The sequence below is a fragment of the Mustela lutreola genome, chromosome 2 (assembly GCF_030435805.1).
Source record: "Mustela lutreola isolate mMusLut2 chromosome 2, mMusLut2.pri, whole genome shotgun sequence".
Taxonomy (NCBI): domain Eukaryota; kingdom Metazoa; phylum Chordata; class Mammalia; order Carnivora; family Mustelidae; genus Mustela; species Mustela lutreola.
The window spans coordinates 128,142,135-128,164,019 of NC_081291.1; the positions used below are offsets into that span (position 1 = coordinate 128,142,135).

At 34.3% G+C, this 21,885-nt stretch overlaps 1 protein-coding gene and 1 pseudogene across 10 annotated transcripts in view; one reads left to right on the forward strand and one right to left on the reverse strand.

Moving 5' to 3' along the window:
* Positions 1-4,960: 4,960 nt before the first annotated feature.
* The window catches only part of ECT2 (epithelial cell transforming 2), a 62,774-nt gene continuing 45,849 nt past the window's right edge, over positions 4,961-21,885 (reverse strand). For 6 of the 10 annotated variants that reach the window (XM_059163456.1, XM_059163458.1, XM_059163454.1 and 3 more), the window contains 5 exons: positions 21,394-21,548; positions 10,601-10,708; positions 9,348-9,494; positions 7,578-7,846; positions 4,961-6,310 (listed from right to left, as the gene is read on the reverse strand). In XM_059163456.1, coding sequence (XP_059019439.1) covers positions 6,247-6,310; positions 7,578-7,846; positions 9,348-9,494; positions 10,601-10,708; positions 21,394-21,548 — 743 coding nt within the window. In that variant the 3' untranslated portion in view covers positions 4,961-6,246. The remainder of the gene's footprint in view (positions 6,311-7,577; positions 7,847-9,347; positions 9,495-10,600; positions 10,709-21,393; positions 21,549-21,885) is intronic. The other 4 variants (XM_059163464.1, XM_059163461.1, XM_059163463.1 and 1 more) reach the window with 1 other exon arrangement.
* On the forward strand, positions 16,974-17,369 carry LOC131826036 (phosphatidylinositol N-acetylglucosaminyltransferase subunit P-like; annotated as a pseudogene).

Genomic DNA, 21,885 nt, shown 5'->3' on the forward strand with positions numbered 1-21,885 from the left:
GGATTTCTATCAATTTCCCACAAATGGTGAGTTCCATATTTTTCTTCACCCTCAGTTACACACTAAAATTTTTTTTGTATTTTTAATATTTTTAAATTATATTTCATAAATGTTTGATATTTCCATTAGAAGGATACCCACTCTAACTGAAGTCATGTTGCCCAAAAGTCTTTAGTTAGAATTTTATGAATTACAGTGGCTGAGTTTTATTAAATGGCCTTATAGAATCTATTGATAAATCATGTTTTTTTCTCCTATAAATTGTAAGTCATGTTCGTAAACTTCCAAATATTGAACCACACTTGTATTCTTGAAAGAACACTATTTGATGCAGTAAAATCCCTGAAACTTCAAAAGACTCCTTACATTATTATTGGATCCATGCAAGAACCTGATTCCCATTTTGGCTCCACAATGGTGCAGAATTGAGAAATTTGAATCAAACTACTCAGTCTAGGGTTTTGATAGATTCCTCCCTCACATTGTGGTCTTTTATCCATTTAGAGTTTATCTTTGTGTATGCTGTAAGAGAATGGTCGAGTTTCATTCTTCTATACATAGCTATCCAATTTTCCCAGCACCATTTATTGAAGAGACTGTCTTTTTGCACTGGATATTTTTTCCTGCTTTGTCGAAGATTATTTGACCATAGAGTTGAGGATCCATATCTGGGCTCTCTACTCTGTTCTGTTGGTCTATATGTCTGTTTTTGTGCCAGTACCATGCTGTCTTGATGATCACAGCTTTGGAGTAAAGCTTGAAATCGGGCAACATGATGCCCCCAGTTTTGTTTTTCTTTTTCAACATTTCCTTAGCAATTCGGGGTCTCTTCTGATTCCATACATATTTTAGGATCGTTTGTTCCAGCTCTTTGAAAAATTTCCGGTGGAATTTTGATCGGGATGGTATTGAAAGTATAGAGTGCTCTAGGCAGTATAGACATTTTAACAATGTTTATTCTTCTGATCCATGAGCATGGAATGCTCTTCCATCTTTTTGTGTTTTCTTCAATTTCTTTCATGAGTGTTCTGTAGTTCCTCAAGTACCGATCCTTTACCTCTTTGGTTAGGTTTATTCCCAGGTATCTTATTGTTCTGGGTGCTATAGCAAATGGAATCAATTCTCTCATTTCCCTTTCTATATTTTCATTGTTAATGTATAAGAAATCAACGGACTTCTGTACATTGATTTTGTATCCTGCCACGTTACTGAATTGCTTTATGAGTTCTAGTAGTTTGGGGGTGGAGTCTTTTGGGTTTTGTATCACCATGGACAGGACTGGAGATTATGCTGAGTGAAATAAGTCAAGCAGAGAGAGTCAATTATAATATGGTTTCACTTACTTGTGGAGCATAAGGAGTAACACGGAAGGACATTGGGAGATGGAGAGAAGTGAGTTGGGTGAAATTGGAGGGGGAGATGAACCATGAGACTGTGGACTCTGAGAACAAACTGAGGGTTTGGAGGGGGTGGGAGTGGGCGGTTGGGTGAGCCTGGTGGTGGATATTATGGAGGGTACGGATTGCATGGAGCACTGGGTATGGTGCATAAACAATGAATTTTGGAACACTGAAAAAAATAAAATTTACAAAAGTAAATAAACAGGCACGCGCGCACGCACGCGCGCGCACACACACACACACACACACACACACTCACACTGCAGAATAGAATAATCAGAAAATAGAGAAACAAAATGAACACCGTATTAGTCTGCTCAAGCTGCCCTAACAGAATACCACAGACTGGGTGGTTTAAACAACAAAAATTTATTTCCTCACAGAGGAAATTTTCAGAGACTGAAAATTCCGAAGTCAAGATACTGACAGTGTTAGCTTTGGGTGAGGCTTCTCTCGTTGACTTGCAGGTGACCATCTTCTTACTGTGTCCTTCGATGGCCTTTCCTCTGTGACCACCACTCCTAGTATGTCTATTCCTCTTCTAAGGACATTAGTTATATTGGATTAGGGCCCCATTCTTATGACCTCATTTAACTGAAATTTCCTCCTTAATAGCCCTCTTTTCAAATACAGTCCCAGTGGAGTTAGAGCTTCAACATATGAATTTGAGTGGGGAGGACACAATTTAATCTGCAGCAAACATTAGACTCTCATAATATTCTTTTAGATATATGTTATGTATAAATATGTGTATAGTATATAATTTTTTTAGATTTATTTGAGAGAGAGAGAAAATGTGTGTGTGGACGAGTGGGAGCAGGGGTAGAGGGAGAGAGAGAGGGAGAGGGAGAGAATCCCAAGCAGGTTGCATGCCCAGGATGAGCCCCACCACCCAGATCATGACTTGAGTCAAAATCAAGAGTTAGGCTTAATGGACTGAGCCACCCAGTCACCTCTGCAGTATGATTTTTAAGAAGATTATATCAACTATTTTGTTTGGTAACTTGCATTTTAAATTAGTTCATCATGACTGCATATGAATAGATGCATTTCAACAATTTTTTTTTTTTTAAAGATTGTATTTATTTATTTGACAGAGATCACAAGTAGGCAGAGAGGCAGGTGGGAGGGGTGGGAAGCAGGCTCCCTGTTAAGCAGAGAGCCCGATGCAATGCAGGGCTCGATCCCAGGACCCTGAGATCATGACCTGAGCCAAAGGCAGAAGTTCAACCCACTGAGCCACCCAGGTGCCCCTCAACAACTTTTTTTAAAAAAGATTTTATTCATTTATTTGTCAGAAAGAGCACAAGTAGGTAGAGAGGCAGGCAGAGGGAGAGGGAGAGGGAGAAGCTGGCTTTCCAGTGAGCAAGGAGCCCAATGTGGGGCTGGATCCCAGGATCCTGGGATCATGACCTGAGCCAAAATCAAGAGTCAGAAGCTTAACTGACTGAGCTGCCTAGGCGTCCCATGTCAGCAACATTTTTAAAGGAAGTATATTATTTCATCGTCTGGATGTTTGATAATACCAATTCTTTTTTCCTTGACATTTGGACTGTTTTACTTTTGCTATGAAAACTTTGAACATAAAAAAAAAAACTATTGAGTCTAAGAAGGCTAAAGTAATAGATGAGAATATACTCAGACTTCAGATTAATGTAATACACCATTATCCTATAATCATGTTGTATTTCACATGTCTGATCTTTCCTTTAGTCAAGGAAGTGTGTTTCATTTACTATGATCATTTTGTTGATTTAGCCCTACTATGTTTATTAGTCAGTCTAATGGTCGTACATTGGTTAGACTGTATTTTAATTGTACTCCTAGACTTAATTGTTCATCATTTATTTAGAATGATTGCTTCTATATTCAAAACTGAAATTAATCAGTACTTTTCTTTCTTACATTATCCTTTTAAAATGTTGATAAAATGCTTATATTTTAACTTCATGAAATGAACTAGATAGCTGCCAATCTTTTTTAATTCTACAAAGTAGGACTATTACTATACGTTAAGTAGTATTTAAATGCTGGAACTCAGCTTTAAAATCATTTGGAATTTGCATCTTTTTCTAACAGTGCATATTTACCTTTTTAAGTTGTGCTATTTATGGGGACATTAGAAGTTTCTACGTCCTCTTGAGTCAAGTTTGGCTATACTTTGCTTAGGTCCTCCACAGTTTCAAAATCGCTATGGAGTTAAACATTTTCTTATGTCTCTCTCATGAATGTGATTCTTTATTAATATGGTTCTATATTCAATACATCATGTATGAATTATACAGTATAACCCACAAATACAAGAATGGGTTAATATTACAAAATATATTAATATAATGCAACAGATTAAAGATCAGTGAATAAAACATTTTCTCAATAGAGAAGATTAATTTTATGTAATATCCATACATGATAACACATCTTAACAGATAAAGAATATAAACAAACTGTTTTTAATTTGTTAATGGGGATATACCAAAAAAAACTAGATCTGAGAGCAGGTCTCATTATGAGAAAAACTAGAAGCATTCCCTTTAAAGTTAAAATTAACTACCTGTTAATATTTTGCCAGTATTCACCCAATACATTTCCAACTTCATGCATTATCTCAGGTCATTTCCTCTCCCTGAAACACCGTAGTTTCAGAGGGAATCAAAGTTCCATCTCCAATAAAATTTCTCCAATAATAATTTCTGCCAGAAAAATGTGTAATGCACTAAACACAAAATTTTATATAAACTATCATAGGATTCACTAGCTCCACACTGCAAAATAGATTCCAGATTAAAAGCTGCTGTCCTGGGGCACCCGGGTGGTTCAGTGGGTTAAGCCGCTGCCTTCGGCTTGGGTCATGATCTCAGGGTCCTGGGATGGAGTCCCGCATCGGGCTCTCTGCTCGGCAGAGAGCCTGCTTCCTCCTCTCTCTCTCTGCCTACTTGTGATTTCTCTCTGTCAAATAAATAACAAAAATCTTTAAAAAAAAAAAAAAAAAAAAGCTGCTGTCCTGGAGCATCTGGGTGGCTCAGTCCATTAAGCATCTTACTTCAGCTCAGGTCACGATCTCAGGGTAAGAGGATCAAACCCCACATGGGGCTCCACGCTTAGCAGGGAGTTTGTTTCTCCCTCTCCCCTCACAACTTCCTGCTCATGCTTTCTAATAAATAATTTTTTTAAAAATTGCTGTCCTACATATAGCTCAGTATATATAATGCTTAGAAATGTTAAAGGAGAAAGGAATGAGCAAATAAATAGGCAAGCAAATATGTGAGAGAAGTTGATTTAAGCATTCATACTGACCTATGAAAATTGGTGTAAAGGAATTGTTTAAAACACGAAACAGGGGTGCCTGGGTGGCTCAGTTGGTACCACGTCCAACTCTTGATTTCAGCTCAGGTCATGATCTCAGGGTCTTGTGATGGAGCCCAGCAACATACTCCATGCTCAGCAGGGAGTCTGCTGGAAGGTCTCATTCTCCCATTCCTTCTGCTCCTCTCCCCCTCTCTCCAAAATAAACAAATAAATCTTTAAAAAAACAACAAAAAACATGAAACAAAATATACTTGAGTTTTAATTATTTATTTACAAAGTTCTTATTAATACAACTGCTTTTAAAATTTATCAGTTGAGTGATTTACTATTTAAAAATGGCAAATATGTGGTATAGAAAAAAATCTATAGTCAGTTAAACTATTAAAGCAGATGACTGGAAATTGTTAAATGACAATTAAGTGTTTACAGTACTCCCTAAACAAATAGGAAATAAAAATAAAAAAATTTATAGAAACTTGATTATTTTGTATCACTATTAAAAAAAAAAAACCTATTGTGAAAATTAACATCAGGTTTGAAAGATATCTTACAACAGCAAATAAATGTATTTGATTTTACATTTAATTATGGGACCAAAATAAAAGGCAGACCATACAAGTACCTATGTATTTTACTGCAGATTGGTAAAATTGATGTCAATTTTAGAATTATTTCATAAAATGTATAACAGTCTATACCACAATTTCCCCATGGTCTTATACTTCAAAATAAAATTCCTCACACTATCAAACTAAATGAAGATTTGCTAGTGGCTAAAATCACCCAAAATATATGGTCCCTGAAAAAGTAACAAGTATACACCAATACCATATTTGTCAAAATATACATTATTCTTTAATCTTTCTGTTCTTATCTCAATTTGCAAAAATATTTTGAAACATCTCCTTTAACTATTATTCTTGTTAATGAGGGCAAATCTTTTAAAATCCACACTCTAGATCTTGAAAACATTTGAGAATACAATAAACTGCAATAGGAGCAGTTAAATAACTACTACAAACAGCATAGGTGAAACAAGTCCCCACTATTAACTGGGAATCTGTGCAGGTGTTTTATCTAGTAAGTTCTGTGATATTACTAAATCTCTTCACAAACTGAGATACACAAATAGGTATTTCAAAAAATTCATTCATGGACAATATACAGAGAGATTCACAGCAGTATTTGGCAACCACCAATAAAATTTATTTAGTATTGTCAAGTTGCAAAGCTACTAATATCATGAATAACTTAAATTATTGGTCTTCAAATGAAAGATTCAAGCAAAGAGAAAAATTACATCAAAATCAATATAATTTTTTACATGAATTAACTCAAAATATGTAAGAGGTTAATCTTACTCTTTCAAGAAGAAAATCAAATGACATAGTTTTAGTGTTACCTATATATTCTTTCCAGCTTTCACCAAGTGCTTATGACAAGTACCATTTAAGTCAGTTTCTTGAGTATGAAGTGTTTATAAGTTGCTATAAATTAACATTTTTTAAGCTTCATATCAAATGAGTTGTAGATCTGCTTAAAGTATGACTTCTTCTTTCAAAGAAGGAAGGCAGGCTGACAAGGGAGGGAGATGGGATACCCTGTAAAGACAAGACAAATATTTTTATATTTACATTTTTCTTTTAAAAAATTATAACGTAGTTTAGCATGATGCATATTATTTTACAAATTAACACAACAATTAATTTTAAAACATCCAAAATTCTAAACTCTTTAAATAAATAAAATAATTTAAATGAGGGGAAGGGGGATAGGAAGAAAACATAATTAAAACTGTTTTAGCATTTCGAAAACAAAAAACAAATGGACAGGCTAGTTAACTACATATTAACTCAACTGGTTTACTGCTAATAGGGTATTTCGGTGTGACATTAAAGACTGTTTCAGGTTCTTTGAGAAAACTATAAATCAGTAAATTTTTGAGGTAAAAAGACAAACCCTACTGGTTTCTTCTTAATCATAAAGCAAAATTAAGAGGAGTGAAATTACTTCATGAAAAATAATTCTCTAAAATTAAAGGTCATACATTCCTACAGTTTTTGTATTATGTGTATAATCCATACATAGGTGTAGGTATATAATTTTGCTCCATATAAAAATTGAGCAAAATAGCAGCACTTCTGATAATAGATTATTAAGTTACTAAGCTATCTAAATTTATTGTTTCAGAGGTCAAAGTTAAACATCATAAGAATTTTCAATAATAACAAAGGAACACGTACAAGAACACCAAAAACTTCAGAGCAGGTATAAAACAAAATGAATTATAAAAGAAAGCTACTGCTTTATTTTAACATACATGAATGTCTAACTATAACTAAAGTTAGAGCCAACAAGGTAGCTGGCTGTAAATTCTCATCAACAAGGTAGTAAAATGTAGTATTTAAAGAGCTAGGTTGGTAAAGAATTACCATTCAGGTGATAACAAAGATGATTTAAGTAGATAGTATAAAAGCTTACATTTTCTTCAAGGGAAATGTTTATGATTTGCCATATTAAAAAGCATGAATTTTATATAAATGTCATAAATCTAAGATTAAGAATTAGATTTGGAATAAAAATCTACTTTACATCAAAATTATTACTATTCTTGTAAAATGATCATTTTCATAAATTGGAAAATTTCTAAGGGGATTGATTTTTTTCTGGACGTAAGAGTAAATTACCTAGCAAAAAATTTTTATGTGCCAATACACAAGGAATCTCTATTAAGCTTAAATTGTTATGAATTCGAAGCAGTTATAAAGTTGTGAATTCAGAAGTACCCACCCACCTAATAATGATTTAGTGAAGAAAGAATACTTTCTTTTTTCACAAATATAAATTTCAAATAGCTAATAAGCTCACATTAAATTTTCACGAGGCTTGTTTCCATTATTGCTTGGCATATCTCCTAATTCTTCACAAATGTCAAAGATGACTTGGATAGGACTTTTTTTGAAATTTGAAAAATCAATACTTCCTTCTAGTATCTCTGAAAAACTAGCTCGTGAGGCAGAATGACGGACAGATCGAAACCAGGAGTTTTGAGAGCGCCCACCAGTAGAGTTTGAGCGCTGTACATAAACATGCTTAGTAAATCCAATTATATTGCTTGTGGAAACAGAATGGACAATCTGTTAGAACAGAAATAAGCAATTGAGAAGAGGACATGAATGTCTTAAAGATATTTTAAGTACTTCTTATTTATATTATCTACAGAAAAGTGACAAAACCATAAATAATTTTCTAAAAATTTCCTGTAAAATCCAATTACATTCATTTGAAAAGCAATGCTTATAATAGTTACAGTTATATAGATGCAGGATATAAAGAAGGGGCAGTACTTTGGCCTAACTGTATTTTGTCCACTTTAATTCATTTTATCAAATTTCTTTGCATATATTTATATTATCAAGCATAACTTCCCTCCCACTAGAAGGCTGACCTTCCTCCAAAATTTGTGTAAACATACTCATAGGTTAAACTGTAAGTCTCTGGGTTAGAGACTGAACTGCCTTAAAAAATAAATAAATAAATAAGAGTTCTTGTGTATGAAGTACCTTATCTATAAATTTCATATAATAAAAGGTAACCATTCAGAAAACAGTAGGCCATTCACTATGTGCCAGGAACTATTCAAAGCAATTTGCATATATAAACTTATTTAATCCTTACAACTACTACCTTAAATTCATCTAACTGATAGTGAAATTGAAACAGAGAGATCTTTAATAACTTGCCAAAAGTCATACAGCTAGCAAATAGCAGAGCCAGGATTTGAACATGTGAGTTCCAGAGTTCATGTTGATAACCACTATTCAAACTGTTTCTCATTAGATAATCACATTGTGTGTGTGTGTGTGTGTGTATGTGTGTGTGTGTGTGTTTAGTCCTTATACTTAACCCTATATGGTTAAGTACTTTTAACCTCTTTTCTTCTCAGCTGCAAAAATGAAGATAAGAGAATAAGAAACTTACTGAAGGAAACACAACTAAGAAGTAAGAGTCACTTGCTTTTCTTAACCTTAGTAGATTAGATCAATAATAATTTTATAAAGAACAGATAGAGATACATCACTCATATAGTTAGTGACAGTAATAAATGTTAGAAATGTCCCTAATATTAATTATCTAATAATTCTGACATCACTAGGAATTTGAATTATTCAGAAAACACTTAAAAATATTTAAAACATTAAAAAATTTAGAACTATATCATCCTCCACATATGAATTTAGAATCCATATCACCCTCATTATATTCTACTCATCAGAGAAATAGTTTAAAAACAAAAAACCTCAATCTCCACTATATTCTTGGAGCCAATCTCCATAAACAGAACCATTTTATTATTTACACTAAAGTGAGGGGCCTAAATAAAACATGTTCCTTTTCTTAGATTTTTGAATGTATCTCAATCCCAATAAAATTTCATATCAAATTATACACTAAGTATGTCTCTAGTTCATTAAATGAAGTTTCTCTCAGTTACCTTTACCCAATAAAGAGGCTAAAAGTTTAGAGATTTTAAAAAAAGAGACTTATTAAGACTTCCATCTTCAAAAAGTTCACAAATTCCATACCAACTCCATAAATACGAGTAAGTCTTTAGCCCATTAGATCAAAGCCACTTACTGCTAATGATGATGTGCTAGACAGACGACTCATTACATGCTTGTCATTGCTGGAAGGACTTCTTCCCTCCATTGAGCTTTGGGATGTCATAAGGGCCCTTCGCAGAGCTCTTTTTGGAGTTTTTGAAAAAGAGAATGCTCTTGTAACCTAGAGATAAAAGGAGTCACAATTAATTAGGCATAGATAAATCTAATACAACTGATGAGAATATAAACAATGCCAAATATACATGACGTTTTTCTACAAATGGTATATGGCAGAATTAGAATTTCTTTGGACAAAACTGTGTGAGAAGATGAAGTACTATATTGCAGACTATTCCACCATGCACTCATAAAGCACTACAGCCCAAAGGGAGAAAGAAAGCAGGCTGGAAAAACCTGGCCTGGGAAATTAGAAACCTGGGTTTTTATTGGATTCTGCTAAAATTTGGTTGTGAAATCTTTAGTCCAAGGCCACTTGAACCTCAAGTTATTTATTAAAAAAGTGAAAGAGCTCATTTGACATTATTCAACATGTTTATTAGTATACATTAAACGCTGGGAGATACAAAGATGGTTAAATAAAGTAGAAGGCCTCCCCTCAAAAACAAAGAAAACAATAACAAAAAATTGTAGATCATGACTGCAAATTTTGCTCGAACTATTAAAATTCTAGTTCTACTTTTAAGATGTCCCATTACATGGAGCGCCTGGGTGGCTCAGTCAGTTATCTGACTTGATTTTGCCTCAGGGTAGTGAGTTCAAGCCCCATATTGGGCTCCATGCTAGGCTTGGAGCCCACTTTAAATGAATAAATAAATACCCCATTGCCAACATTCTTACATAGTCCTCAACTCTAATAGGTTAAGAAGGGAAGTGATGATCATCATTAGGAAACTAAAACATACTTATGGTCAAGAATAGATCCCAGGTCTCCTGATTCTGTCAGTGCCCATTGCCAAAAAATATCTGAGGCAATATTTAAGATGAATGTACACATATCTACATCTAAACGATCACCAGTACATTTATAGTGAAGCATGGTGCATAGAAGCATCACTATAACAAGAATGGGAGGGATAACAAGTTGTTATAATTACTGAGCAAAAGAATTTGCTGAACTAAAACTATTATCTCTATGCGCCATTTCCTAGAACCAAGAAAACAGCTCTGTTAGACTATCCTTATACTGGTATTTATGGCAATATTATTTTAGTATACTCTGAAAAATACATTTTGGAGATAGACGTTAAATAATAAGCTAAGATTCACCTTTTTTGAAGTCTTTTTAATTGCTCTAGATGCTCTACTCAATGTACTGTCCATATCTTTAGTATTTACTTCAAAGGATTCTGGATCAGCACTATAGATAAGATTCTCCTGTTGAAAAAATAACCCTTTTTTATTATTTTAAAATAAATAAGTAAAACAAAATAAAAATACACAACTGTTTCTAAAATCAAGGCTCTAAGCACATGGGAGTATATACAAACGAAGCTACTTGGGCTTTTTATATGCTTGACATAATTTCAACTCTTAAGTGTACTAATTTAAGGAGAGTAAAAAATTAGCATTCACTAAGTGAAAAATACATTCCAAGGACTATGGACACCAAAGCAACTGAAACAAGAACTCAATACAAAATCTTTTTAACAACCTTAAAACCAACAAGTTAGAACCTTAGTGGACATAATGCTTCAGTATAAAGTCTGCTATAAAACCAACATCAAGAAACAATTTCCTTGAGATTATCTCAAATTAAAACTTAGACTTTTTCCTTTTTCCTTTCTTCCTCAGCCAACATCTAGATGGATTCTAAATTGGAGGTTCTGAATCTGTGATCCTAGGAGTGCTAATGGATAGAAACAGGAGGTAGGCAACCTCCCTGAAATCCTGTGCAGAATTCTGTGTGTTCATAAATGCAAAGGTCAGTTTTCTGAGGAGTTAGGTTTGTAGTTTATGTTACATTCTAAAAGGAGTCAAAGAGTTCATATAGGCCAAGAACACTGATCAAAATTAACCTTAAATGAGACAACTAATTTTCAAGTAATCCAAAATATCACTTGCTCAAATTTCATTTGGGCTTTTTGAAAAAAGCAGGGGAGACAAAATATTTTTGCATACTCCTATAACCAATTTGCACTTTAAATTTATAAATCTAGGTCATGAATCAAGCTTCCCCGCTAGTCTAGCACTATTGAGACTATCCTCCACCACTGTCATTCTGTGGCTAGAGAGAATTTAATACAACCTTGTGAATATTGGTTTTTCTGAAAATGTTCTCAAATGCAAAATGTAGAAAATATCTGCATATTTAATCCACAGGAATTATGACACAAGACAATGCACAGTAGTTCTTTGAAATAAAATGTTAAACCCCCTTGCAAATAATAGTCTTAAAAATCATACTCTACAGTTTGCTTGTTTTGGCTCTCTACCATTGACATCCAATAGACAGGCTTGATTTTGCCAAAGCTTCTTAAAACAAGCAAATTCACCATGCCTATTCCAGACCCTCTCTTTCCACTTTGTCCATTTGCTAAGACTGTCACTTATCGAATTCTGATGAGGTAATATTATTTGCAATCATCAGTAACTTTTTATTTATTTATTTATTTATTTATTTATTTATTTATTTATTTATTTTTTTGATTTATTTATTTGACAGACAGATCACAAGTGGGCAGAGAGGCAGGCAGAGACAGAGAGAGGGGGAAGCAGGCTCCCTGCTGAGCAGAGAGCCTGATGCGGGGCTTGATCCCAGAACCCTAGGATCATGACCTGAGCTGAAGGCAGAGGCTTTAACCCATTGAGCCACCCAGGCGCCCCCATCAGTAACTTTTTAAAATGCTATTAATATTTTTCCTGAGTATAAAAAAATAATAATTCCATTATAGAAAATTTGAAAGAAAAATTTAAAAATAAGAAAATTACCCACTGTTATGCCCAAGTTTTCATGTCTGAGACCACCAAGGAGCCAACACCGATGCAATCACACAAGGGTTTATTTAAAAGCTTAAGCTTGGGCCCAAGTATACCCGGTACAGCGGAGTAGGGACTTGGACCCGGAACTGGATTACAGTCAGAGTTTTTAAAGACAGAGTGGGGGTGGACTCGGCAGTAGATAATTGGGCCACGACTGCTGGCTCAGCAGTAGGTGAGGACAAAGGGGATGTTCAGAAGGGCTATCAGGGTAAAGAAGACTGTCAGGATATTGAAGTCCTGGTTATTATCAAGTCAAGGCCGTTCTCCCTCTGAAGAGGCACGAACATGACAACAATTGGGAGTTTCCTGGTGGAATGTCACATTTCTCCTAACAAGGGTTCTTGTTAGTGAGATTTAGGTTTAACTTTGTTTCCATTTTCTTCAGCCTCAGCCTCCTTCAGTTTTATGGAGAGGAGGGTGATGTTAGGGCTTGAGGAACTGAGTTACTTGTAAATCTCTAGGACATTTGTAAACCAAGGGAGACTCCTGTCTTGCAGGGTTGTGATCTCTGCAAGTTAACTATTTGTTTTTCTTGGCCTCCACACCCACCAAGTATCATTTGCTATTAAAATAACAAATTAAGTGTCATTTGTTATTTACATTTACACACACTTCTTACATATATTTTTATATACAAAAATGTTTTATTTTAACAAAATTGGAGTGGTTCTATTCAGTTTTATATCTTATATTTTTCAATTAGCTGTATATTATGGTTTTCCATATCATTATATACTCAAAGGAATTACTATTAATGAACAGATGATAAAAGTCTCTTCTGATTATAAGATAATTAATTTTATCATTTCATTATTTTCTAACACAAAATGCCTCTACTTTCTTCTCCTTAAGAAATATCACATCAGAAAAAAATAAAATACTTAGGAATAAACTTAATCAAAGAGATGAAAGACATACATTGTAAACTACAAAATGTTGTTGCTGAAAGGAATTAAAAAATACATGAATAACTGGAAAAATATCCTGTGTTCTTGAATTGGAAGATTTAATATTAACATGTCAGTACTACCCAAAGCAATCTACAGATTTGATAAAATCCTTATCAAAATCCCAGCGACTTTTTGGCAAAGAAAAAAAAATTTTCATGCCAAAGTTCATATGCAATCACAAGGGGCCCCAAATAGTCAAGACAATCCTGGGAAAAAGGCACAAAGTTGGCAGTCTCAATCTTCTTGGTTTAAGAACCTACTACTGGGGCGCCTGGGTGGCTCAGTGGGTAAAAGCCTCTGCCTGAATTCAGCTCAGGTCATGATCCCAGGGTCCTGGGATCAAGCCCCGAATCAGGCTCTCGACTCAGCGGGGAGCCTGCTTCCTCCTCTCTCTCTGCCTGACTCTCTGCCTCGTTATGATTTCTCCCTGTCAAATAAATAAAATATTAAAATAAATAAATAAAATAAAAACCTGCTACTAAAGGGTGCCTGGGTGGCTCAGTTGGTTGAGCATCTGACTCTTGATTTCAATTCAGGTCCCGATCTTGGGGTCACGGGATTGAGCCCTATGCCAGGCTCCTCCCTCAGCAGGGAGTTGCTGGAGAATTCCTGCCCCTCTACCTAACCCCCACTCTCTTCTCTCTCTCTAAAATAAATAAATCTTAAAAAAAGAAGACTACTATAATCAAAATAGTACTGTATTGGCATTAAGATATAGAATAGAATGGAATGAAACAGAATGGAGAGCCCAGAAATAAACCCTCATATAATATGGTCAAGTGATTTGACAAGGGCATTAAGATTATTCAATAGGAAAAGTACAGCCTTTTCAACAAAGATGCTGGGAAAACTAGATATCCAGAGGCAAAAGAATAAAGCTGGATCCTTACCTTATATCACACACAAAAATTAATTCAAAATAGATCAAAGATCTAAATATAAGAACTAAAACTATAAAACTCTTATAAGATAAGAATACATAGGTCAAAACCTTCAAGATACTAGATTTAACAGTACTATCTTGGAGATAACACCACAGGCAGAGGCAACAAAAGAAAAACAAAAAAAGAGATTTAATAAAAATTGGTAAACGTTGTACAAAAGACTCTATCAACTAAGTAGGTGGCAATCCAACAGAACAGGAGAAAATATACATCATATAACTGACGTATCTGAGAAGGGATTAATATCCAGAATATATAGAGAATGCCTAAAACTCAACATCAAAGAAAGCAAAACAAGATTCAACATTCACCACCTACAACTACATTTTCTTACAAGTTTTTTAAATGGTTTCACTTTTAACTCACGACTCTACCTACATACTTATGTCGATATGAGGTTAGGATATATATCTAATCTTCCCTACGTATTTAACCAACTATCGTAGCACCATATATTAACAATCTTATTAAATTGTTAAAGTACTATATTTATCATGTGTAAAGTCTTATTTCACGGACATTTATCCTTTTCATTTTGCAGTAATGTACTTATCATTGTAACTTTAAAAATGTAGTATCTCATAAAAGAAGTACAGTTCTTTACTTTTTTTATAATTGCTTTTTCTTTAAAAATTATCTTTGGAGTCATTCTGTCAAAATCCAGAAATTTCCTGTAGGATTTTATAAGAACTACAAAGAATTGCAGCATTCTCATTCAGGAACATCATAGATTTCTCTGCAAAGTATTATATAGTTTCCTTAAAATAGAAAACTTTCATTTATCTCTTACAAGGCTATTCCTAAATTTATACCAAGTTTTATTAGAAAGAGGGGTCTTCCTTTCCTATACTTTCTAGTTGGTTACTGCCAACATAGAGAAAAACTACTGAGGGGCACCTGGATGGCACAGTCAGTTAAGCCTCAATTCTTGGTTTTGGCTCAGGTCATGATCTCAGGATCATGAAATAGAGCCCTGTGTTGGGCTCCACGCTCAGCGGGGAGTCTGCTGAGGACTCTCTCCCTCTGCTCCTGCCCCCCTCCAGCCAACTGCCATGCTCTCTCATGAGCTTGCTCTCTAAAATAAATAAGTCTTTAAAAAAAAATAAAATAAAAACTATTTATATGTATTTATGAGAAACAAAGCAGTCAGGATTGTGATTCAAGCTCTGCCTATCCCTGAGTCTTCCTTATCCCCATTCACATACACCTGTAAGGTTCTGCATTAAGATTTCCTACATCTTATAATAAAAGGATCACATTTCCTTCATTGCTGTACATATGATACCATAAACTAAGCACAGCTATAACTTTAGTATTATGAATTTGATTTTGTTCTCATTTCATTTTCAATTTTAGTTTCATATGATTTCATTTCAAACTGGCTTTCATTCAATAAACAAATATATATTAAAAACCTATTTGCTAGAAGTTTTTTATGCTCCTAGATACAAAAGGAAATTCAGAAAATGGATGTTTTGACACAAATATCTCCTCCTTCATGATGTTTTGTTTTCAAAATTCAAAGTAATTCATCAATGCTCACTCTAAATTGGTCAACCCAAGACATTTTAAAAAAATTAAACACTTAAGGGATGCCTGGGTGGTGAAGTCAGTTAAATGTCAGACTCTCAGTTTTGGGCTCAGGTCATGATCTCATAGTTGTGAGATCGAGCCCCACAGTGGGCTCCACGCTCAGGATAGAGTCTGCTTAAGATCGTCTTTCCCTCTCTCTCTGCTCCTCCTGCTCATGCACACGCCCTCTCTCTCTCAAATAAATAAATCTTGAAAAAAATTAAACACTGAAAGGTCCAATAGAATTAGGTGGGACACAATTAGAAGCTATAGGAGAATTAATTTAATAAAAGTGACTAGTTACAAAACTAACATCCATATCAAACATTAACCTACATACAAGACAGCTAGAAAACAATTTAGCTAAAAGATCTCATTTATGAATAGAATTATAGATAGAAAATTACCTAAGAATACATCTAACCAGAAATTGATGTGTCTACACTCTTTTTTTCTGGAAAGACAGATGAAACTGTCAAAAGTTGCACTGCTGAAAAAAAGACTAGTGGGACAGGTGCATATGTTTTACTGGTGTATACTTCCTCCATTTGATTTTTTCTTATGTGCAAATATTATTTTTCCATTTAAATTACAGAGTAAAATTCACAATATGAATATAAAACGAAATCCCCTAAGCAGTTGCTAATAAAGATAAGAGATATTTTCCTATTGCTATCTTAACTATTAAGCATATAATAACAAACTTTGAACTGAAAAGAGACCAGATGGCTTCCTGTTTTCTCTCAACAAACAAATAAACTACTTCTAATTTGGTTAGGGTACAAAGATAGGAGGTCTTTTACATTTCTAGAAGCTCTGGGTTCAGAATGCCTGAAAGACTAAGCACCTAGGTAGCTCTAGAGGCTGAGAAGACGTATAGCTGTTTGCTAAGATATAAAGATGGAAACACTTCCTTTAGTTCTCTCTACACAGAGAAAGGCAAATAGGGCAAATCACAGACAAAAATGTAAAGTAGGAGAAACTCTTCTTTATTATTCCAAGGTTTTCTTCTACTAGTCTTATCTTATTAACAGTTCCCATTCTCTCTATTCCAAATACTGAAAAAACCTACCCTGGGCGTACTGTCGTGACCTGGTCTTTCCCCAAGTTTTCCTCTCTCGTCCCCACTCACGCCTCTCAGACATGCAATTCTGCAGAGGATTGGATACTGAGACTGTCTAAAGCCTCAGGGAAATGGTGGGAAATTCACCATAACCATTGCCAGAAAGAGTGATATATGGTTTTGTTCTTTTCTTAAGCTCTCAACTTGGCTTCATACTATATCTTGTGTGAGCTTTTTATACCTGAATCTTGGCTAAACTCCTTAGGCTTAACCTATTGGCCTCAAAAATACTAGGCAATTGCACTACTCATCTACTTCATTACCATAGTAATCAGTTAATGTACTCTTATAAACCTGATGAGTACCTCTCCACTCAACTCCATTTATACAATTCCAGGCAACTATGCTAAAAATCAATAGCAGAAGAAATACCAAGAAGACACCAGCCCACCTTAAGAGATATTCCTATTAGTGAAGTAAATTAAATGTTCTTTCTTGCAACCAAAGAACTTTATGTCAAAAAGTAAATTGTATGAAGACTAACATCAAGCATTTAAAGTTTTGATTAAATAATTTTGACCATAATTATTTTTACTATCTTTTATAGTACCCAACACTGAAATGTAAAAAAAGCTGAACTTGTCTTAAGATTAAAATTCCACTGATATTATAAAATGTTCTCGAATATTAGAAATTAATAAATAAAATACAGCATAACCACATACCAGACTTTTTAAAAAGTAATTATCAGTAAAAGCAAAGTCCCTCCAAATAAAAACTTTACTCTTTCCTCTAAATTAATCGTCCAAAAAAACTTTACTCTTCTAAATTTCCAAAATAAAAATAAAATTTATGCTAGAACTAAAACTCACTTTTAATAACATACTAATATAATTCTAAAAACATTTCATGATTTCAACATATCTCAAGGATTAAAGGCTAAAAAGGGAAGGAGTTCTTCAATAAGCCCCAAATTCACATGTACCTAAGACTCGTTCTAAAGACAGATCTGCAAATTTTAAGATTAGAAAGTAGTAACTGGGGGCACCTGGGTGGCTCAGTGGCTTAAGGCCTCTGCCTTTGGCTCAGGTCATGATCTCAGGGTCCTGGGATGGAGCCCCGCATCAGGCTCTCTGCTCAGCGGGGGGAGCCTGCTTCCTCCTCTCTCTCTCTCTCTCCCTGCCTCTCTGCCTAATTGTGATCTCTGTCAAATAAATAAATAAAATCTTCAAAAAAAAAAAAAGAAATAAATAAAGTAGTCATCGATTTCTACCAATGAGAGACATATTAATTTCAGGAGAAATTAAATCTCCGCTACAAATGTATTCATGGGTATTAATTCAAAAGAAATTTTCCAGCATTTCTGACATCTTGAGCTAATGAGCCCACACACGTGAGTTATCGGACCCTTTTTTCTTTAAGCTCTCCTCTCCTACTAGTCCTCAAACACAGATGCTAAAGAAAAAATAACTAGTAATGCCTCCCCTTAGCTTGTGCGTCAGTGATTTCCTCAAGCTCTATAATCATATTTACAACTCAGAATGTCTGCTTTAGCCAAATTAAAATAGTACCAATAACAAATATTTATATTAGCAACTTATTATGTGTGGCTAATAACCAGCAGAATAATTTTAAGTACAAATCATAATAACTCCATTATAAATAACATTGGCTCAGAAGCACAAATTCTTACATGTTCTACTTTCAGTCTATTATTCATGTAGCTAGTTCTTAAACTTGTAAACAGAATTTCTAAGAATGAATATTGCTACTGAAAAGTAGCCAGTAGTGATTTAACTAAAATATTAAAACTTAATATTTTTAAAAAATAATATTTTTTTAAAGAAATCTGAAGAATTAGTAGTAAAAGAACTGAGCTGCAGCATTGGGCATTTAATTTTCAAATTACTTCCTCTAAACTATTCAAAGTAGGGGTAGTGGAAGAATAACATTGTTTAAATCCACTTGTTAATAAATTATACTTTTGATATTTGAGATTAGAAATCTGCAATGACTTTAGAAAACTACCATCTGGCCTTAGGCAATATATGAACCTTAAGAGTATGGACCATACATTTAAAGGCTACATGCTGGCAAGAGACCAAAAATACAAACCTAAGTATTCTGAGAATAAAACTCTCAACAGATTAAAACTCTAATGTTAAATTCTAAATGAACAGACAATGGGACACCATACCCATGGCGAGAAAAGCTATACAAAAGGGTTTAACCAAGAATTGGAATACCTGGATTCTAATGTAAGCTTTATATTCTTGGCCTTAATGTCACAGGTAAAATAATGAGGTTAGATTAGGTTTCATTTCAGCTTAAAATTCTTAAGTCATTTATAAATGGGCATGAAGAATGAAACAGTACAGAATAAGACAGCTGTATTACTTTGACTCTTAATTAAGCAAGCTGCCATTGTTTAGGTAACCCAAAATTTGTAATAGAAGGACAAAAACTACTGATTGAAAGAATCAAGAAAATTTTATCTTTTACAATGTGTGTGTGTATGTGTGTTTATTTAGAAATCTTCAACAGGCAAATGTTATCAAATGGTTAAGATATCAACTCGGGGCTTTTTAAAATTTACTCTATGTAGTATCTTAAATGTGGGAAAGAACTCAACTGAAGTCAGTGAGAATATCGCAATTTACAAAATATTTCGTAGTAACAAAATTTCGCAACTTGAAAGAATTTTGTGATTTAAGTATAAATCAGGACATAGTTAAACATTTGCTGCCATCTTGTGGCTAATGTATAAAATGTTTCCATTAGCTGTTTACATTTTAGTTCCAGAATTATTAGCCATACTATGGCTAATAAATTTACGAAAATTTTTCCATTGATAGCACTTCAGTATTATGGTTATAAATTTGGAAATAACTATATAAGCCATCTAGTCTGACATGATAAATGTAGGAGTAATTTCTATAATAGGCAGTAATCCATTTTGTATATGCATTCTTAGAGAGCTGTGAAAAAAAAAATTCCTCCTAACAATGAGCATTTTGTAAACTTTCTAACAAAAGCTGTCTCCATCATTTTTCAAGCTAGTACTGTTATATGCACTAGCCTTCTGTGAACCTTTTTGTGGAACAATCTTTTACTTATAACAACATATTGTTGGCCCATAGAAATTAAAAAAACAAAAACAAAACAAATCATGCTGGATGAAGTGTTCTGTAAATGACAATTACGACAAAGTAGTTAATCTCAGGATTTTATTCTTTGGTTTTCCCTGTCAAAAACTGAAATCTCGGGTGCCTGAATGGCTCAGTCATTAGTGTCTGCCTTCAGCTCCAGTCATGATCCTAGGTTCCTTGGATCGAGTACGGCATCAGGCTCCCTGATCAGAGGAGAGCCTACCTCTCTGCCAACTTGTGCTCTCATCCTCTCTCTCTCGGAAAAAAAAAAAAAAAAAAAGAAAGAAAAAGAAACTTAAATCTCCTCCTTATTAAAAAAAAAGTCTGTTAATTGTTCTTAACACTTAAGTAGGAGGTTTTAGTCAAATATTATCTACTCTATAAACCACTAAAATTATACCTCAATAGTCTTCAAGGTCAGACTTAACTATGATAAAATAATATTCCAACAGGAATGTCCAAGGCAAATTTCCATTATAGTGCTACTGTACTGAAAAGGGTGGTTTATCAATACATTCTCCTCTATCTATGTCATTTGTACAAGGACGGAAGGGTCTATATCTGTCTTTCACATGTCTCTCCCATATATAATGAAGAAATCAAATTATCTGTTAAGGGATCTAGATTTCATCCAAGATCTCCTACAGGCTCTCTGATTTCTGTGAGTCATTTAACTTTAGTAATTTGATTTTCTAATGTATTTGCACGTTAAACTGTGTAAGATAATTATATATTTATAATGGTATCTGATTTTCAGAGGTTGGGCTGAGAAAACCGGATAGGCAACTTGCCGAACAGAAAAAACAGCTTGCTACAACTCATCTATTGCTTTCAATAAGATAAAAGATTAGAACAAGATACCCTCTATTTTACAAACAGCCAGGTCATAGAGCACCAATAAAAAACTCAGGGTATGGGGCGCCTGGGTGGCTCAGTGGGTTAAAGCTGCTGCCTTCAGCTCAGGTCATGATCCCAGGGTCCTGGGATCGAGCCCCATATCAGGCTCTCTGCTCAGCAGGGTGCCTGCTTCCCTTCCTTTCTCTGCCTGCCTGCTTCTCTGCCTACTTGTGATCTCTATCTGTCAAATAAATAAATAAAATTAAAAAAAAAAAAAATCTCAGGGTACATCAGAACAAGTCCCAAAAGCCTCACAAGTCAGAAAGGCACAGAAGCTATTAGGCTTTGAGGACCTATCTGTAAGTTAGGGACTCAAAATGTCCGTGTGTCTATATTTTTAAAAATCTTTTCCAAAACAGCTTTTTAAACCAGTTTTCCTCAATTCACGTAAAACTAAAACTCTTCTACATTCATAATCACCGAGTCATCAGAAAGGTACAGAGTTAGTCTGAATGCATTGCAATGAAGTTAAAGCTTTCATTTTAATAGTTGTTTAAGAACTTACAGCGTCCGCTTTACAAATGGTATTGGCTACATGTCGACACAGCATCTTTAACCAGTTTTCTTTTGGAAGTTCCTCTGATGTCATCTGGAAACTGAGCAGCACATTTGCCCGCTCTGTTGGTGGCCTCACAAGCAAGGCAAAAGCATTATGGCAATCTAAGGTTCCAGAATAAGTATAAACATTAAGTGTTACTCCTTAGAAATGATAGATTTATTCAAGCTTTCCTCAGAGCAATAAATTCCAATAAAGTTATCTCTTCTCCACCCTTTTTATCCCTCTATTTTTTTTTCCCCCCAAGGAGATCATTCTATCCCTCTATTTTTAACTGGACAAAGAACATCCATACTACATTGAAACACTGGTAAGAATTATAATAGTAAGTACCATGTAAGAAACCAACAATGAAATTTACTGACATTAAGTAGTATTTTCTATGAGATAGTTTTTTGAATTAGATGATATCATTTCTTAGAACTCCTAAATTTAAGTTTT